This window comes from Diadema setosum, chromosome 16 (genome assembly GCF_964275005.1).
Source record: "Diadema setosum chromosome 16, eeDiaSeto1, whole genome shotgun sequence".
Lineage (NCBI taxonomy): Eukaryota > Metazoa > Echinodermata > Echinoidea > Diadematoida > Diadematidae > Diadema > Diadema setosum.
The window spans coordinates 23,739,991-23,761,972 of NC_092700.1; the positions used below are offsets into that span (position 1 = coordinate 23,739,991).

Consider the following 21,982-nt stretch of genomic DNA (forward strand, 5'->3'; position numbering starts at 1 on the left):
ACAAATTACACTTAACAAGGATGATGACATAGTAGGCTCATATATTTCAGAAATGTAGCAGTGTAATTCCATTACAATACCGCTTGCTTGCGAGTTCACCTGTGTATAATCTATGCATGTCGTGATCTTCTTCTTTTGTTCTGCTTCCTTGAGCCCCAACTCATGCATTCTTAGGGTGACCCTGCCATGTCATCATCCTTGTTCATTGAAATTTGTTATAAAATTTCGAAAATGTTCTTATTCTTCATCCCAATTATCATAAATTCTGAAACTCTGTCCTTGGTATGACTGTATACAGTCAAACTCGGATACCTCGAATTCGTCGGGACTGAAGAAAATGGTTCGAGGTACGCGAATTTCGAGGTACGCGTACGTCGAATTTTCTTCGACGTATCCGATGTTTATCGATGTTCGACGTTTATCGATGTACAACATGGTGTCTGTTACAGTGCCTGCTGATTATTTGCATGCTTGTCAACTGGAATTGAATAAACTTTTATATGAATGAATTGAGTGAAAATTGGAAATGAAATCAAGATTTCAGAAATCAAGATTTTGGTGGCCCGATCGCGCCACCAAAAAAAAAAAAAAAAAAAAAAAGTCAGATGTTTGCCTTTACTTTTGAAAATGAACAGCGGTAACAATCGGCTCCGTAAGATGCTAAAATAAATGTCAGAGGTTTGCGTTTAATTGTGGAAATGAATGACGGTAATATTCGACTCGGTATGATACTAAAATAGATGTCGGATGTTTGCTCATACTTTTGGAAATGAAAAATGATAAGACTCAGCTCCGTATGGTGCTAAAACTAATGTCAGATATTTGATTTTGCGTTCGGAAATGAATAAGGATAACATTCGGCTCCGGAAGACGCTGAAATAAATGTCGAATTTTTGCTATGACGTTTGGAAATGAAAAACAATAACATTAAACTCCGTACGATGGTTAAATAAATGTCGGATGTTTCCTTATACTTTCGAAAGGAAATAGCAATATTATTCGGCTCCGGAAGATGCCAAAATAGATGTCAGATGATCGTTTTTATGTTCGGAAGTGAATAGCAGTAATATTCTGCTCCATCATGTCCATACGATGCTGAAATAACTGTCTGATGTTTGCTTTTAAATTTCGAAATGAATATCAGTAACATTCAGCTGCGTTTAATGGTAAAATTAATGTTTGATGTTTGCTTTGACGTTCGGAAAAGAGTAACAATAATATTCAACTCCTTACGATGATAAAATAAATGCTGGATGTTTGCTTTGACGTTCGAAAGTAAATTGCAATAACATTTAGCTCCGGAAGATGCTAAAATAAATGCCGGATGTGCTTTTACGTTCGAAAGTAAATGTCAATGACATTCAGCTCCGGAAGATGCTAAAATACATGTCGAATGATTGCTTTTACGTTTGGCATGTTTGGAAGTGAATAGCAGTAACATTCTGCCCCATACGATGATAAAAAAAATATTGGATATTTGCTATGGTACATTTCGAAATAAATATCAGTAACATTCAGCTATACGCTTGATGGTCCAAAATGTCTGATGTCTGCCTTGACGTTCAAAAATGAAAAACAGTAACATTCGGCTCCGTGCGATGATAAAATAATTGTCAGATGATTCATTTCACTGTCGGAAGTGGACAGCAGTAACATTCGGCTCCATTCGATAATGAAATAAATGTCGGATGTTTGAAATGAATAACAGTAATATTCTGCTCCGTACGATGCAAAAATAAATAACAGATTGTTGCTTTAACATTTGGAAATGATTAATGGCATTAATCCGCTCAGTTACATGCTAAAACAAATAGCGGATGTTTGCTTTCACGTTTGGAAATGGATTAGGATAGCATTAAACTCCGTATGATTCTAAAATGAATGTCGGTTGTTTGCTTTTACATTTAAAAATGAATAACGGTAACTTTCGGCTTTTTACAATGCTAAAACAAATGTCGGATGCTAACAAATGTCAGCAAATGCTCCCATTTTCTCATTTCAAACGTAAGTTTTGACCTCCTAAATATATAGGCATCAACTTTTATAATAATCTCTACGCCTATTTGTCAAATCTTAAAACACAGAGTAAGATGATTGAATTTTCTATTCATTTGTTTTAGACATGGGCATCTGTATCACTTCAGTAATGCTTAATATCAATTTTCTATGTTTAGTATGACCGATTTAGTTTTTCTGTTTTTTTTTTTTTGTGTGTGTGTCACCAGATTTTACTTTCGACCACCAGAAAATAAAAATCAATGATATTGGTGGCCCGATAAAAGTTAGTGCGGAGCCCTGTGTATTCTATTCTTCATTGTGATCGGCCTATACTTCCAGATTTTCATAATCGCATTGCTGGAAGAAAAAAAAAAGTTTCAGTGCTTGCGTTCTCGGGGAAGAATAAATGAAACAAACTTCGTGAAAGGCAAAAAATCTTCAAAAAGATTGATGTTTTGACAGTGGAGCGTGATTAATGGCAAAAACGTAAGCAGGTGCTCCCCGACGGTTGAGAAATCTACGCGCACGGTATGACTATCTCGATCAAAAATCAAAACACAGTGGTTAAAGAAAAGCAGATGATGGGGCAGCGCGTAGTGCTTTCGTAAGCACTCCATTGGCACGGGTGCTATGTGCATACCATGTACGAGTGTTGGTAGGTGTTGGGGATTTTTCTTGTCAGCTGTGTACCGGGTATTTCTTTGGGCGCGCGATTATCAGATTACAATCGAGTGTGAAAACATTTGTGACATGTCTTCGCGGTCCACGCGCGCTTAATCGGAGATGCTGAGTGATGCTTGCAATTTCGATTCGAGCAACATGCTGGGAAAAACAATAAGTTAATTAAGATCGGGACATTAGATTTCCCTTCGAGGTAACCGAACTTCGAGTTATCTTTTTCGAGCTACGCGAATTTTAATACACGGAAACTCCATAGGAACAATCGGGACTTTCATGTTGCCCCCGAGGTAAGTGATATTCGGCTTATCCGACGTCGAGGTATCCGAGTTTGACTGTAGTTGTTCAAATGTAAAAATATGAAAATCATGAGAAGGTCTCCTTTGAAAAGAGAAAAAAAAAATGGAAGGGAGGGCCAGTCGGTAGAGCAGGTGGAGTTCAGAATAGGTATATTACCCCTGGCCTTTCTGTCACAGAAAACTTAGTGTGTACAACGCTGTGTTTTTGATGTTCTCTCTCTCTCTCTCTCTGTGTGTGTGTGCCAATGGGCGCTCAAATCACACAAAGATTTCACCTCGATAGATATTTACACCCACCCCCTTCCCCATTTTGTTCCCGACTATTCAGTGGAAGGAGGACATCCGTGGCCTACCGCTGTGATATTGTACTTGATTCAGCATCCACCCCAACCATTGTGTTACAAATAGACAACTCTAACAGACTCTCATGCCATTTCGGTTTTTTCACTCCTTAATTTTCCTTCACCATTGTCACTACGAGGGCAAATTCGTCTCATTAAACAATCAATGGGGGAAAACCTGGCCAAATCTTTTCATGCTTTTCTTCGCGGGTCAATGTTGTCGCGCTACAAAATGCCGAACGCTGATTTGGCTTTCAAAAGAACATGATAAAATCTTATATGAAATCTATAGTTTTGAATTGGGAACCCTTTGGCCCGAATTCACGAAGGTGGTACAAATGAAACCATGGTTTAAACCATGGACAAAAACCATGGAGCGCCAAGTGTCGCATGGAACATTTCGTTACGAAATCAGTCATTTCGTCGATTAAATGATTATTTTGTAACGAAATGACAACATTTTGTAACGAAATGAAAATTTCTTCCACGAAATTATAATTTCGTTAATGAAACCGTCATTTTGTCGACGAAATGACCAACTTCGTAATGAAATATTCAATGCGACACTTGGCGCTCCATGGTTTTTGTCCATGGTTTAAACCATGGTTCCATTTGTACCACCATCGTGAATTCGGGCCTTTGCGTTTCCACTTGCAGACTGCATGGCGTGAGCACATTACTATACATGCAATCGCTACGAATGTATAGGCATATAAAAGTGATTCGGTAGGCATCAACAATAGCGCCTATTTCATTAATCATCAGATGAACTAGGAATTCTATATAGAAAAAAAAGAACAAAAAAAGATGACATGCTCGCTGGTGAAATCTTGATGACAGCTTTATTTGAAAAAAATATAAACCGTTCTTTCTCTCTTATTCCTATTCTATGTAAATTTAGCCTATAATAATACAATGTATGTGCCCAGTCATGATCATTGTGAGAATTCAACAAACACGTCAATTATTTTAAAAGAGCGCTGCATCTTTTTCCAACAATTGTAATGATAATTGACGAAAACGTGTTTTATATAATCTTAATACCGTGTTCTTTAATAAAATGTCATGTATCTGTACTTTACGTTTAAAACAAATTAGAATAATAATGTAGCAATAATATAGGTAAGTGACAATCTATCAACACGTTGCTATTATGAACCGATGCTGAAGTAGGAAATGAATAAGAAGCTTTATTCAACCTTAGAAACACCTATGCACATTATGTTATGACTGTGAAGCTGTTTGTAAGTCCAGACAGGAATTTGTACACAATATTGGTTAAAATGTGAAAATTAAGTTAAAAGATTTTATTATATGAGTAAAAGATTTGGTTTCATCAAAGATCTGAAAGGACCCAACAAATTGTTGTTAAATCACATGATATTAGTGTTCAAAAGATAATCTATCAGCGAATGCAAAAACACAACACCATGTTTATCTAAATTGATATGTTGTATGCAGAACACAAAATACATAGCACTTACCATTGCTTACTATTGCCAATCAAAAAGAAACTGGAGAAATTCATCACAATTCAACAGAACTGGTTCCCTGTAGAAAAATCATTTTGATCCTTATCCTCACTCATACAGTACCATAAAACCACTATGTGCACCTTATGCTGTTTGATCTAATTCGTAACATTTTTTTTTTGTTTTGTAACTTAATCCATGACCAGTGTTGTTTTGATGGACATGTCAATTATCTGATGAATAAAAAGTTTCAAAAGAAAAAAAAAAAGCCACGCATACTTCCAATTATACGATGTTTTAGATGCAGCGGGCTTAAAGTCCCACGAAACGAGCAGTCTATATACCCTACTCCTATAACACTGACAACATCGATTGCTTACACGTCAAAAACATTGTCTGTATTGCACACACAAGAGCTTTCTTCAAGGTCACGTCGGTCCTGGTTTAATTCATAAAGGTAGGCGGGAAATTGACAACCAAACTCAGCCGACAGGAGTCAATATACATCGAGAGAGAAAATCAATATTATCGTTATCGCGCGTCTTCTGAAGGCTGTGGTTACAATCTGCCTTTGCTTAATGTCGCTTGCTTTCTGATAACACACAACGCATACTAATTAGTTCTTGCAATACATTTATTATAGGTCCTACAATGAACATTGATTGATTCTAGAAATAGTAACAGAATAGATAAAAGAAGGACAACATTTGAATATTGAAGATGCTAATGTTAGAATGAGACTTCTGTCATGTCTGATATGCTGCTGAAATGAGATCTTGTAGGTGGTTTGTATGACATGTAAATAAACCCTCAGTATGACTGTAAATTGAAAACATACGCACTCTTGGTCCTTATCATCACCATAAGAATAATTGCAATGTTAGGCATATTACTTTTATATAAAGAAAGTCATCATACTAAAACACTATACACTCTTACCTTTATTTTCATCGCTGCTATTTCCTATATTGGACTCATCATTATCGGTATGGTAAGTATGGTATATAGGGTGTGTGATGTCATTTTGCATGCGGGATTCGTGTCAATATTGCAGCTTCATGATGTGCATCCCCAATCTTATATCATTGTACACTGCATAATATAATCGCTGTGCGCCATTGAAATTTTAAAGCTCCTATACAAATTCGCACTAATCAATCAAACGGAGTGAATTCTAGGAGCGCTAGTATAGTAGTAAATCTAGGTGAAGTAATATTGATAATAATGATAGTTAGTATAGGCCTAATAGTAGCGGCATCAACAGCAGCAGAAGCAGAGGTAGATGTAGAAGTAGTAGTAATAGCAGTAGTAACAATAAAATAATAAAGCAGCAGTATACTGCTATTTTATAGTAGTATAAGTAAAAGCTGTAATACGTAGCAGTAATGGTCTAGTATGCCTAGTAGAAGTAGTAATCATAGTGGTCGAAGTAGAAGTAGAAGTGTCGTATGTGGTAGTACAAGAAATCAAAGAAGAGGTAATCAACTCTAGTAGAAGTATATGAGTACAATAAGGAACAGTGGGAGCAGCAGAACCACACGACTATATCATATTAGTAAGCACCATAAGTAGTCATATAGTTGCAGTATAAGTATAGCAATCTAGGAGTGACAGTGTAGTATAGTAGTCAGAGTGATGGCGGATTGATTGCTGTCTATACTGCGTTCCTAGTGCCGCACGAGCCGAGAAGAGGTGTGGTCATTCCTTAGAATATTATCCATAATCACACGATTATCGATAGGGCCTAAACCATGGTCAAGTGTTCGAAATACTATGTCATTTTTACCACTGCGATATATCTCTGTAATGCAGCATGAACCTTTGATATCACATCTTCGTTTAAACTTCTGTTTCTAGACCTTGCCACTAAACCTAGCGCATCAAAAGAGTATCCCTTTTCGCTTCAATGTGTAAAAAAAGAAGTAAAATCAGAAAACAAACAGTATGTATTGAAATCAGTATACTTTATGCTTTCCATTACGATATATAATCATGTCATCGAGTAAGCATTTGGGTCATGATGCAGTACATACATACAAATTCTGATTCACCGGTGCCAAGCCCATGCTTTTATTCTCTTCAATTCGAGCGCGCCCCAATGCCTCTTTGCTCAATACCAAGTTATCTTTGTGACCGAAATACCGCCTTATCAAGTTGCGAGAGAGTGGGTTTACGTGGTAAAACCGCCAAGCTCCAAGTTCCAAGTTGCAAGGGAAGTTATCGATATGAGCGGTGGAAAAGATGCAAATGAAACGTCTCATTCTAACTTACCCGTAACTGTCATCTTAATGTAATTAATTTCGTCCTCTGTGGAAGTGTCTACACGGATGAAACTCGTTGTAAAACTGAAAACAGTAGGCTTGTCGCTATCACGGAAATCAGGGTGGAATACAAACATACATCGATGGTTCGTCTGACTTTGGTAGGGGCAATTTGCCATGACATGTGTGTAGTATACTTCCCGACAAATTAGTTGAGTGGGTACACTACATTATATATATGGGGGTGTCAACTTGTTGAGCGAAAGGGTGGCTTGTGCGGGGTGCTAAAGACGGCCAAGAGTTCAATCTAAAGTGATTTATGAATGATTGACATGCTACTGCAACCATAATTGGTTCACATGAAACTCCAAAAAGGCAATTATTACAACTTCAACTGAGATCAAATACACCATACTACCAGTGCACATTATGCTACACGTATAACAGTCATGGAACAGGCTTTGTACAACCTAGGCAGGCGCAGCGCAGCAGGTCACAATTTCATCATCAGGCTTTTATATTGATACCAAAGATCGTAGACGGATCCTACGATCTTTGTTGATACTGTGTGCATTCAGCATCGTGTCTAGTGACACTGACAGTGGGTAAGAAAATGATAATTGTACGCTTTCTGAGTGTAAGTCACTATTGCTTGCAAGAAAATTGACTGATTATATACCTTCCTAGGCTGAAGCTATAAATAAGGAAAAGACAAAGGCTTAGAAGTTGAATGAATGAACGAGATCTGGTGTACCCATGGCCATGAGCTGTGCATCCAGATGTATCTCATTCCTAGTCCCATACGGTTGATAAATTGTGAGTATTCAGCAAAACTTGGACATGAGCGTATACGAGTAGATCTAGATCTATTCAGTGCAAGAACGCATGATAAGCGGCGAAAGAGAGATTGATTCAGAGCACGCATTTGACGCATTGTGACGACAAGCCCAGAGAGAGACGTTGAAAGGTTTTTCAATATTGTCTTGAGCTAAAGATTGAATTTCATGCCATATTAGACACCCGTTGTGTCGTGATCTTGGTTGCTTATTTATCATTTATTGCGAAACTGTTGACCATAAATCCTTGCTTGGGCTGGGGTACTAATTTACCACCGACTACTACGTACTACTAGCCTACACTACTCACTAGTAATAGTACTAGAAGTTGCTAGGTTTGACCGAAAGATCGGTCTGTATCTGTCCGTCGGGGAATGTTCCGCGGAGACTGAGCTGCGTCTGGCAAAAAAAAATTAAAGACTCCTCCGGACAGACGGATCTTTCTGTATACTGCTAGGTCTACAAGCGCTTGGGATTCTTAATCTTTTCTGTTGTTTCCTATTCTTAATCGCCTAAGTTTCTACATTATACAAATGGTACTGGTAGATTGGCATGCCCATTTTTGCATTTATAGTATGAGGCATTGATATTGACAATGCATCTGTTTACAATGTATCTAAATATGAATGACTAATTAATTTGTGAACTTTACCTGCTGACATGATCATGACAGCTGCTGAGTGAGTGCTGGTAAATAGAACTAAAGTTAATGCTATTAAGTATTTGTATGTCGTTTATCTAGTGCATGCTATGTAGCTATAAAGGCCTCGCAAGGGGCTGACCGTGTTACCAACAGTACGGTTATTGAACAAGAGGCCACTGATGAACAAGAGGCAGGCAGATTTATCGGTCTACCACACACACTGTTGTACCTACCTACCTATATTGGTACAGATCAAAGCTTCTAGATCTCTATCCTCTCTGTTTGCTTTGGGTATTCTCAGTCTTTCTCCTTTCATCTCATTACACTTCACCATGAGTTCTCTCGTCTTTAAATTCTTTTTTTCTTCCTCGTCCTTTTCCAATGCTTCCTCAGAGCTCTATTGCTGTTTTTTTTTTTTTTTTCATTATGATATTGCAGGTTACTGTATTTGTCATTGTTGTTACTCATTCTTATTTTGATATGTTTTGTTTTATCTCCAGTCTGTATCTCATACAGTACATCCTAAAACAGACACGATGGCAGAGGCGGCAGTTTCCACTGCCACTGTCGCGGACCCTGCGAAGGGCAAGCTAACACAGAAAGATGGGGCTGCAGCAGACGGTAGCGAGGAGAAGAAGTTGTCCAAGAAGGAGAGAAAGGCCTTGAAGTTGAAACAGTTGCAGGAGGAGAAGGAGAAAAAGGAGAAGGAGGCTCTGCAAGGGTCTAAGGATGGAGCTCCACAGAAGAGCAAAGCAGAGCTAAAGGCAGAAAGAAGAGCAAAACAGGTAGGACAAAACTTTATCCTTTTCTTGTGGTTCTTGCAAGCATTTTGAATCTCCCACTGGACACACAAACACGTATATGCACACACCTGCGGATACATGTACACTGTAAATATAGTGTATACGCTGTTATTTTCGCGATTGATGAGGAGGTCACAGACATTTTCGCGAGATGTTGTTTTCGTGAATCGACGGCAATTCTTACATTAATGCTCTATTAACAAAGCGCATGGAGACAATTTCGCGTGTTGTTAAATTCACGATCCAACTGTGATTCGCGAAATTCACGAAAGTAACAACTTATACAGTAACACGAAGACATACCGGTAACCCTGAAATAATCAGCTACATGTATATCAGTCTAGTACAATTGTGTTGCTGAATGCGCACTAAATAGTGTACACGCATTACTTTTACAATTTTGCCTGGAGGTATGGATAGTTTTTTAATTATTAAGAATCAAAAGTGGGAAATGTTTTTTGAAACATCTAGTACATAGGTGCTTCTGCATTTTGGCAGATCATTGTGTTGTTCAGGATGTTGTGGATGCGTTGGTGGTGGTGTTGTCCCTGTGATGGGTGTGTGCTGGATGTTAGGTCCCCATGAATTACATTTTGCAAATTTTTGATGCTATATCAGTTTTAGTTTGCCTGAAATAGTGATGCGTTGTAGGTGCTAGATATGCAATGGCTCAGTTGAAATGCACAGTGTGGAGTGAAAATATAACATAATGGAAATTTGATCATTTATAATTACTGGTTAAGTGAGGCATTATTTGAATAATCTTTTTAAAGGTAGGGAATCCCATTTGCATGCCTTTTAAAATGAAGAGTTGGATAAATACAGTGGTATGTTGAAGAGAGTATCATTTTAGAAACTCCCATAAAGTATTGAAAGTGGAAGGTAACATTTAGTACATTTTTATTGACCGTTAGATTTTGAATTGATTTTTTTTCGGGGCTCACCGTAAATTCCAGTACATTACTAGGCTACCTTTGCAGACCCATGCGCTGCATGTGTGTCCATCATGTATATTTTGTGAAGAAAGTTCATCAAAACTTACAAACATTTCTATGTACATTCTTGCCACACACTCTATATGTTATTACATCAGCTCTTATACTTTTAGATTTGTGTTTATAGATAAAAAAAATACAGAAGACTGCAACAAAAAGGCTTAAGTGTGGCTGACACACAGAACTACTGAGTAGTTGAGTTTTGTGCATTATTCAAATTGTAGATAACTGTTGACTTCCAAATTTCTCAGCAGTGGCCTAAACAAGTCCCCTGAGGTTCATACTTAATGTTTTGCTGCATTTTGGGAGGTCTGTAAAAGGTATCCCCTACCTTTAAAGAATACAGTACCGCTACTTCAAGTATACTTGGGCATGTTTCAATGGAAATCTGTGTTGTAGAAAAATCAGCTTGTCTTCAACAGTGAATAGGCATCAAGACTTGGTTTGTGTGATATCATGTTTATAGAATTATCAGTGCAATAAAGACATGTATTGGCCCTCATCAATTCACCTATCTTGGGAAAATGGCGTCTATCAGAAACTCCTTTCTTATCATTTATATTTGATTCATAGAGCTCTAACGAATTAATATTATTCTAGGAGTAATCAACTGAATTCAGAACAGGTTATTGTACTATTTCAAGTGTTTTCTGCAGTAATCTTTGCACAGTGAGGTATATGTGCTTGTTCACAGAGATGTTGCTTTTTAATACAGCACGCATGAACAAATTACACTGGGATTATGTACCAAAATGTTACAGTGAGGCTGTAAAACAGTGAAAAGTTAGAAAATGGGACTGATTTATTAAAATAATTTTCCCCCAACAGGAAGCAGAAAGAGCAGCAAAGATAGCCAAGAAGTCTGGGGAACCAGCACCCAGTGGGACAGGATCAAGTGCTGGGGGAACCAGTCAGGCTGGTGGAACCACTGCCAATGCCTCTCAGAGCAAGCCCACCAAACAACCTGCAGAAGGTGAATTATAATTATACATTCATGTACTGAAATGTTTTGGGAGGTGTGGAAGTTTTTGTGTCTCTCCTGCGATATGATGTCCGAGTACAAAAAAAAAAATTGCGTATCCACCCCCCCTCGAAATATAAAACAGATAAACAAAAACAACTTTCAATGTTGTCCAGAAGAATTTACATTTTCACATGTTATCTGTTGAGAGTGAGTAAAAATAAAGGACTTATGATTTTTTTTTTTTCCCCACAGAGCAACTGGCTGAAAATTCCTACTTTGACAGAGTGTGTCATACTTCAAAGCATGACAGCATAGTGTGTACTAGTATATACAGCATCTTTGCCAGGCAGTGTCAGTGATGTACATGTAAACAGAGAATAACATCCATGCATATTATATGTCTTCATTATGTGTTTACAGTCACTGTCTGCAATTAAAATCTTCAAATTGTGATTATATGGAGGAAGAAAACAGGCACCTGCTCAATATATTTGGTGCCTTTAATCTACATGTATCTACAAACTGTACGTATATTTACAGTGTAGGATATCAACCAAACTGTAAGGATGTGTTTCTGCTCTGTGGTATTTCATCAGAAAATGAAGAAATTGTTTGGCTGATGACATCAGCTTTTATACAGGTCTATGATATGCAACATTTTATACCTATGACACATTTTATACCTGTGATATGCAAATCAGTGTAATTCAATGGAATAATTCACTAATAATCCTGTGCTATTTTCAGCAGCACACAGCAAGAAGGACATGTACCGAGTGTCAGATGACATCAAACTTGACGACCCAAATGTCCAAAAGAGGATGGCTAAAAAATTGGAAAGGCAACAAGTAAGTTATTTTGTTTCCTCCTTGATTCAAAAATGTCACTGTAGGCTTTAGAGTGAAAGCAGGTATTTCTCATTGGCAGGAGTGCTCATACTAAAACACCAAACTTTCTCCTTTCGTTCTTTAAAACAACAACAACAACACCAAACTGAACTTTGCCAAAACATGTTGAGATGCTCCAAAATTAATCCATACTTCTTCCTTTGTGTGCACTTGACTGTATTAGAAACCTCTCTTACTATTTTACCAGCATTTAGGTACAGTAATCCCTCCAAACTTGTAAGTTGGCCAGCCCACTGGGACATAACAATAGGGGGCCATGGATGCACAATAGGGATTAAAGAGATAAGATAATCTCTATTTATTAGCAAGTACAATTAGTTTCTAGACATCTGAGCCAGTTGGCATAGAAAGTGCACCAGGGGACATACAAATTGGCAAACAAAGCCTATAAGGGTTTAGTAAAATAAATGAAGTAAATGAGGACATTAGCAAAATCTGTATAAAGCAGTGAGTATATAAAAAGCATGTATGATTTGACTGAGAAAAATCTGTATAATCAATGTTAAGTATTGTTACATATAGAAAATGTGAACAATAGTTATAATGAAAATGGTCCTAGACTAAATCGTCTACAGTTATGGTTTATTGAGAAAAATAGTGATATCTCCTGATATGTTAGGCTTTATTTCAAAATTGTTGCATTGTAGGGTGTTTTGTGATACAACTGACCTACACATATGCATCAAATGTGGTATCTTGAACATTTTTTTTTTAAATCACTGCTCCCAATGGTAAACAGTACCTTTAACCATTTTATCACACGTCATGTTCGAAGCATAGGATGTTACCTGTCAAATCCAGAGTGCTATAGATATCCTGTGCTTTTCATCTATTAAAGTAGTCAAATATGTATGACAACCATCATCTTAACTGGTTTGTAATCCCAAGACCAGTGGGTAGCCAGTCACTTCCCAAGCCAATGTCACGTGGTCTCTCTATACATGACTGACCTTTGACCTCTGTACCCACAGGTTCCCAAGAGACCGGAGAGTCAGAAGAAGGTCAGCCTCTTCTCACACTTGACCCAGTTTGAGCGACAGGTGTCGCTGACCAGCGAGCTCAGCTTTGCGTCAGGAGGCATCCACCCCGCCATCATCAAGCTGGGTCTGCAGTATGCTGAAGGAATAATTTCGGGAGCAAACTCGAGGTCAGTAGTAATGTGAGCTTAAGCTATGGCTTTCCAAATCCCCAAAATACTGTTAAGAAGGGATTTAAGTGCCATGGTGCATCCTTTGTCCCGGGATTGAATGGCATTCTGCATTTTCTGTGATGTTGTTATGCATTTAGTTAGATGATATTGCCATGTAGCTTTGAAATTTCGTGATTATTTCCACTGGATCCTCTGGCACCACTAGCATGAAAACATTTTAACGGGAAGTGCTCTAACAAGTTTCTTTTTGCAACAAATACGAATGAATCTCACTCTACATACATGTACCTTGTATGATAGTAAAAGAGATGCCAGTTGTTACTTTTATTGCAGTATTCTGTACTTTTTGTTTACCCAAAATGTGGCAAATATTATGGAAAATACAATTTTCCCCCAATGTCATTACTACACATGTCTATTGCAGAAAGGTAAAAATACTGTTCTTCCACCAAAAATATGCCTTTTCAGTCCTCAGAATACTGCAATGCTGTTAAACAAGGTTGGCACCCCTGTAGTAAGTTTTAGATGTGTGCAAGACACTTGTTTGAACATGTACAGAATTATAAATGGTTTTTCCCTTTCCCTGCTTTTGACACAGATGCATAGCTCTACTAGTTGCTTTTAAGAAGGTCATAGTAGACTATACCACACCCCCTCAGAAGGACCTGTCCAGGGACCTCGAGAGCAGAATAAAGCCCTACATCAAGTAAGTAACCATGGCAACCTTTTTCTTTTTCATTATATAACTGCTGTGTTGTGAACAGAAAAAAGACCCCTTTCTGTTGCTCATGACAAAGGTGGCAACCATGTACTTACAGCTTAAAAGTTGGAATATTTGAATTTTAGAGGCAGCAGGTTACACACCCTTCTACCACATCCATTCTGGTTGTAAGCCATAGCAACAATCGTTTTGAACAAGCACATAACGGTTTCATGTTCATAGATATTCACTGTTTCTTCCCCTTATTAAATCATTATTACTTAATAATACCTTTTATCTCCCTATAAGCATTGAGGTAAAGGATGAATTGATATGTTTGCAGCTTTTGTGAGTACCGACCGGTATTCTGTTACATTTATCTCTTACCTTTCTGCATGGTGAAGCTTTCTGAACCAGTGTAGACCCAAGTCAGTCAGCATGGGGAATGCCATCAAATACCTCAAGATGCAGATCAATCACATCCCCCAAGGAATGCCAGACAAAGAGGTGAGCTGGCCGATCATTGACTTGATAGAATTACACTTTTCCTCTTTAATCAGGAACCACTTACATAATTGTTTCTTGAAAGAAAGAGATAATCATTCATGTAGAGGAATGAATATGTGCCATGACAAAGTATTGGTTGTCACTATCTGTACACAAAGTATATTATCAGATTGCAACTGCTGGTCTACATTTTGAAAGGCATTTCAGAAAAAGGAACCCGTAGGATTCGAACCTGTCATCTACTGCTTTCCAGGCAGCAGCCCTACCACCAGGCTATCCCTGGTTGTTGGCAGTGATGAACTTAGAACAAATGCCCAGGCTCTGAAATTCTGACATTCCGACCTGGAGATGACAGGTTTGAATCCTACTAGTTCTTTTTATGCCTCCGCAACGAAGTGGCCGGAGGCATTATGTTTTCGGGTCGTCCGTCCGTCCGTCCGTCCGTCCCGTTTTGTTTTTGTCGATATCTCAAGAACCATGAGGTGGTTTTACATCAAACTTGGTATGAGGGTATATCCTTGGGGGATAATACTTTGTGTGGATTTTAGGGTCACAGGGTCAAAGGTCAAAGGTCACAGGTTATTTTGTGAATTTTTTTTTTGAAATTTCATGTTTTTCTCCATATCTCGCAAATGGTTCAAGGTATCTTCATGGAACTTAGTATATATGCTTGTACCGATGGGCAGTGATTATCTAGGGAAGTTGGGGGTCATGGGTCAAAGGTCATGGGGTCAAAGGTCAAGGTCAACTCCTCAAAATATCACTACTTTCCTTAAAATGCAGTATGCCTGAAGGTTTTTTTTTTTTTTTAAACTTGATGTATTGCATGTATTACCCAATATATATTTTTGGGGAAGTTTCTTGCCAAAAGGTCAAAGGTCAAAAGGTAAAAGGTCAAGTGAAAGTGCTAAATTGCACTTTTTCCTCCATATCTCGAAAGTAACTCAAGGTATCATCATGAATCTTACATATTTATGCATGTTCTACCTAACAGTGATTCTCTGTGGAACTGTGAGGTCAAAGGTCAAACGAAAGGTTTAGATAATGCTATTTTCCCATTTGATACTGAAATTATACTTTTTCTCAATACCTTGAAAATTACTCAATGCATAAACTTATAAAAGGGTCAAAAGTCAAGTAAAAATCATCAGTTCCCCAAATACCTGCACTCTGACATTTTAATCATTCATCCAATTGAACCTAGTTCTAGGAAAGTGAACATTCAGCACATTTGTGTCAAACCTGTCATTTTAATATTTTGCCAATTGTGTGAAACTGTCATCACACATTGTCAAGACATTGTACTATACACCTATTAGGAGAACCATACATTATGGCGGAGGCATGTATCAGTCGCTGTAGCGATATATCTAGTTTCTAACATGTTTGTTAGATTGTAGATCAGCAGTTGCGATCTTACCAATGCACTTTGTAAAGAGGGCGATAACTGATTAAAAATTTGTCACAGCTCATACTTGTTTCTTGTTTTGCTGACCATTGCTTGTCACCTGTGGCAGACAAGAAGAGATCAGTTCCATTTTCACCCCATACCAGCGGGGTTGTGGGGTGGTGCACTTAACCAGTTTTGTACCTTTGCTCTTCACAAGAGGTGAAGCTGGATCTCACATTTGCATGGGCTGTGACTCTGTAAAAAAAATTGTACCTTTTTTAGGTTCTTTCATGTGAATGGAGTCTATTGCCACTTTAAATAGCAGAAGGGGTAGTATGTTAATGCATGCTTAGTTCACAGTGGGCCTTGAAGTTGAGGCCTTTGGTTCATGAGGCAGACATGGTAGTGCCTGAGTGAACCCACCTCGCCACCCACAAATTTGAAGCACAAAAGATCTGCAAGAATGTGTATGGGTCTGTGGGGATGGGGGTGGGAATTGGGGTGTGAAATTAGCTTCAAAATACTGCAGAATGCCAGAACAAGTTTGATACACACATAGACAGGGCAATATGAAGAGAATCTCTTGCACTTTTAGATATGGGACATTTGAGCAATTGCCCCATACTAGTACTTTGAATAGGCATATTATGTCCATACTTGTCACTTGTCTTGTAGGGAGTTTCAGTTACCCTGTGTAGATAAGAGGGTTTTGCATTACCCTTGGAGCCATAATGATTGTTTTTGCCTTTTATCAATCTTTTGCTGTCATCTTCAAAGTTTAATAATTGTGAAAATGTGTTTTTTTCTTCCTCCTGTATGTCTTTAAACATCCTCCACACCCATAGGCCAAACAGCGACTTTTAGAGTGCATTGACCTCTACATCAAGGAGAAGATCTTCCTGGCCCAAGAAGCCATCTCAACGACATTTGCCTGCAAAAAGATCAAAGATGGAGATGTGATTCTCATTTACAGCTGGTAAGAGGGAACTTTTTCAGAATTTCACAAAATTTTATTTTACAATGACAGATAGTTTACTTTCTGTTAGAGAAAAAGAATCTTTTTTCATTTTCATGACATAAAATATGTCCAATTTGCTCTTCTGCAGTACTACAATATAGCACAAGTGGCAAGAAATCTGATTCGCTGTGATTTGTTGTCTTAAAGTGAAAAAAAAAAAAAAAATTGTGTTGATTTCTGCAGATTTAGAGTCGCCACGCTGAGGACAAACTAATATTGCTATGACATGTATTTCCCACAGACATCTGTCTGACTATACTCGGGGACTAATCTCCTATGTGTTAATAGTTTCCCGTAAGCTCATGATAAACTTTTAATTGAACTTCGTCATGACCTAGCTTTGACATAGGTGTAAAAAAAATACAACACACAGTTCATATGATGGGTTTTCAGAATTGAAGCCATGCAGATGTAAAACACAGATTTCTGCAGGATTTTCATCTCTTCCTGTCTTTCAATCCAGCTCCTCATTAATCAGGAAGGTCCTCTGCGACGCCCACAAATCTGGCATCAAGTTCCGGGTCGTCATGGTGGACAGCCGGCCAAAGGTCGAGGGACGAGAAGGAATTCGTCGGCTGGTGGCGGCGGGCATCAAGTGTACATACGTACTCATCAACGCTATTTCCTATATGATGCCTGAGGTACAAAAAGACCTAGAGAACCATCCAGATACTTGTATGCTATTGTTGGTTTCCAGCATTGCTCAAGCAACACATAGAGACTTTCATCTTTTTAGAGTTTCACCAGCCTACTATAATATGATCTTTATGTATAGTTTAGATGTATGTGAAGTCAGAACTTTGAAGCTGAGAGTAAAAACACTCACAGTATTTTTATGATACTGAACAATTTGAGCATGACCATGATCAGAAATGTTTGGAAATGCATTGACATACAGTTGAACCTCTCGTATCCGGACAAGTCGGGACCGGGGCTCATCCGGATAAGGGATTTGGCCGGATACGGGAGACTCAATGCTTTATACATGTACATACCGTATAATAGAGCTCTATGGTACATACACATACACATGTACTGATGTAGCCCATTGTAGTACCACATGTAGTAATGTGTATACTGCGACCTTTTCATTGTTACACTCAGTAACAGACCCCAAAATAGAGGTTCGTGTTTGCAAGCGGAAATCATTTTCTTTTATAAATTCTTGGGATGATTTACCTAAATAATTATTAAGAAATGTATCAAGTATATGTAATTCATGTGTGTTTCCTCCCGTAATTATTAAAAAAAGATCAAAAAATCACGGCGAGATTGCGTCCGGATAATAGAGAGATCCGGATAAAGGGAGGCCGGATAATAGAGGTTCAACTGTAGTATGAAGAGTAGGCATTGATTTGCCTTTGCTGTCATTCCACAGAGATTTCTTTTCATTTAAGAAACTGAAATCATAATGGTTTGCATTGATGGAACCTTTCAAGGTGCAGTACAAAATGGTCTTTTCACAAACAATACTATTACTGATGCCAAGCTTGAATGTAGCAGAGCATTAGTTTTTAATCATCTTGCAGGAGTACAACAAGACACATGGTTTCTCTTCTGGAAGCAATCAGAGAAAACAACATGATTTCTTAGTATTGGATGTATGGATGTGTTATCATTACAATTATATATTCCTTGCAGATTGTAGGGTGTGTTACACCTTATGCTTCAGGAGCACTATTCATCCTAACTTGATGACACAAGCACACATACTGTATGTATTCTTACGTTTTGAAATCATTCAGTGGTGGATGGTTGGGTTTGTGTGTAGTCCTGAAAATGACCTACTCAATGTCAATGTTTCGGTAAGCATGTTCTTGCAGTCCTCACAAGAATTTTCCCCTGGATGGTAAAAAACAGTTACCCAAATATTGAGATTGAGTGCCAGTAGGTCCTGTTTAGGACCACATTCACATCCAAGAAAGAATACCTGGTGTATCATGAAACCATCCATTACGAAAATTTTACCACCATGAAAATCTTCAAACAATGCCCGTTTTAAGTCACTTTTTAGGGCAAAATTATGAAGAGGTGTACTATGTTCGCATTGGACGTACCTTGGTATTCATTTGTAGAACTTCCATATTTCTCCCCAGGTTTCTAAAGTGTTCCTAGGGGCCCATGCCCTATTAGCCAATGGCTATGTGATGTCGAGAGTGGGGTCATCAGTCATCGCCATGGTAGCGAAGGCCTACAATGTCCCAGTTCTCGTGTGCTGTGAGACATACAAGTTCAGCGACAGGGTTCAGACGGACAGCTTTGTCACAAATGAGCTAGGTATGTTAGATGTCATTTTGTCAAACTGTGTGAGGTGCTATAATATACTGTATATGACAAATATTTAGTGAGGTTTTTATTTTCGCGAGTCAGCTGCAATATGCGAAATTAAAGACTCGTGAAAATATTTACTCTGATCCCGATATGAATGTGATGTACGTGTATTCTCTGTTCAGTACAGTACTCCACGATCATGAATTTAACCACTCACGAAATCATCGGGAAGTCTTGATTTGCGAAAATTTAGACTTGCTAAATATATGGTGTATACAGTACCACTTCACCTACTGGGTTTCCTGGTCTCTGGAGATCTGGGTGATCACATCCAACAAGAAATTTTTTTATCTGCAACGTATTCATACTTCTCAGTATGTTGTCACCTGTTTCAAAGAAAGTTATGACAAGAGCTTTACAATCCCTTTTTTTTTCCCTTCTTTTTATGTAAAATTCCAATGTCGAATGACATGACAGATAGTGCATATGCCCATTTATAATGAAGAGTAAACTTCCATGTAATAATCCAAGGAAATATGATGAAGATGTATGAAATTAACAATTCATCTCACTACCAGATTTCAAGAACGATTCTTGGTATATGATTTTGAATCTGGATAATGTTGGATAAGATTTTCTTTGTGTCATTCTCCAATATCAGCCAATAATCTGTATATCTAAATTCCGATTTTCATTCCAATTTGCCAGGTGACCCTGAGGACTTGGTCTCTGTCAGACGACCCAAGAGCAACCTTGACAATTGGCGGGACATCAACTCTCTCAGCCTCCTCAATCTTGTCTATGATGTCACTCCTCCCGACTTCGTCTCCATGGTGATCACCGAACTTGGGATGCTGCCTTGCACGTCGGTACCTGTCGTACTCAGGGTCAAGAACATTGAGGGTTGAAAACCCTACCGATTATATTTTGTCTGCATGGAGTCGTATTATTCATCAGTAGGATTTCCAGAGCTGGCCAGTGTAAAATTCCATCATTGGACATTTACCCTTCCAACCCTGAGTGAGTTGGATGTTTCGTTTTAGGTCTGGCCCAGTGAAGAGAACTTCCTTTCAAATAATCCATAAGGATTCAGAATAGTGACTCTCGATTAGAGACATTTCAGCCTTTCAGGGCACATACATTTGGATAGCAGACATGGTTGGCATTAAAACTTGTGTCTCTGACCCTGGCTTTACCATTCATGGAATGATAAAGCAGATGGAATCCATTTAAGCAATGTAAGAATCTCTTGATTTGAATTCTCTGTCCTAAAGGCAAACCTTGGCCATCATTGCTAGTGGTGTGTGAATGACATGGAAGGTTCTGTGAGTTATAGCAGGTGACTTGATTGACTTATTGGAAGTCATGGAATTTGTGGAATACTAAACCTTTTATGTGCCCAGGCATGTAGGTTGATTTACTGCCAAGCTTCTTCAAAGCATTCAGGTATCCATTGAAACTTTAGCCAGGAGTACAAAAGCACAAAAGCAAGCCCACCCTGCTGTAACCATGTACCTCAGTCCATAAGGTCATGATGACACAATAAGGATTATGTGGATTACTAATGTCCAGTCATTGGGGCCATTTGGTGAAGAAAGCACTCCAGTGTGTGGCAATTTGTGAAAAATAAGTATGGGGGGGGGGGGTAATTGTCAAAGCTATCAATCTAAACCATGCAGAAATACACTGCATCTTTTGGTGAGTAGAAGACATCTCAAGGACCCTGAAGGTGCTAGAGGATTAATGTTTGAATCTATTCCATGAGCAGTCCAGGTTCTGGACACCTCTTGTCATCACCCCTCCCTATTAATAGTGCAACATCAACCATGAAGGGCTGTCATTTGGTCAATCTGCATGACTTTGCTAAAGGTACACAGATGTGAGTATTCAAGAGGGCGCTGTTTCATGGACCCACACTTATACATCTGCCATGTTCCTAATGTCTAAACAAAACTGATTCATATGCCAAGTATATTGAAATGTCAATCCCAGTTTTTACAGCATACTGTAAAAGTGGATATATTTTTGCGTGACTAATTTTTGGTGTTCAGCTGGATAAGAAGAGTGTCGCATGTTTTTATATTTGCAGTATCAAGACATCAACTACAGGAACATACAAAACTATGGCAAGCAAAAATATTTGTGCGCTTCTATTTTTGTGCTAGTTTCTGATTGCGCGAAATGTGCAAAAATTTCAACACCACAAAAATTTCCACTTTTACAGTACCACATACAGATCTTCAAAGATGAAAGTTTGCTTTTTAGCTTGCTGAGGAAACTGGAGAAAGGTCGAATGGACTTGGTTGAAATCATTGAATGTGCATAAAATGGGACAGACCCTTGCAAAGAAATAGCAATCAGAGACATATATAGAAATGTTATCTTTTCAAATGTGCTCTAGATTTGAGAATCATTTATAACTTTGGTTCTGACAGAGGCTTTACATTGAAAATTGATTGACAAAAACAATTTCATATGAACAGATGGCTCATATATGGAAAAGAAATATTTTACCTCATTGTATGCAACACTATTTAATGACGAGTATTTGTAAATTGTAATTATTATCTAAGCAATACATCAACAATCAACAGAAATGTCACTGTGTAAATGATGCCATGAATGCCAGCAATTCAGCACCATATTCATGTACTGTAAAACATGATATTTTTGCGGCATGAAATTTGGCATGCAAATTGGAGCCGACGGCCTTTTTTACGGCATAAAATCTTCGCACGTTGCCTCAAG

General features: G+C 38.2%; 1 protein-coding gene across 1 annotated transcript; it reads left to right on the forward strand.

Annotated features, from left to right (window-relative positions):
- Positions 1-7,620: 7,620 nt before the first annotated feature.
- On the forward strand, positions 7,621-20,830 carry LOC140239900 (translation initiation factor eIF2B subunit delta-like). The gene is made up of 11 exons (XM_072319712.1): positions 7,621-7,654; positions 9,029-9,313; positions 11,155-11,299; positions 12,041-12,138; positions 13,170-13,345; positions 13,947-14,054; positions 14,453-14,555; positions 16,791-16,921; positions 17,427-17,604; positions 19,060-19,240; positions 19,943-20,830. The coding sequence occupies exons 2-11, from the start codon at positions 9,065-9,067 to the stop codon at positions 20,140-20,142; spliced, it is 1,569 nt and encodes a 522-aa protein (XP_072175813.1). The 5' UTR covers positions 7,621-7,654; positions 9,029-9,064; the 3' UTR covers positions 20,143-20,830.
- Positions 20,831-21,982: the final 1,152 nt, after the last annotated feature.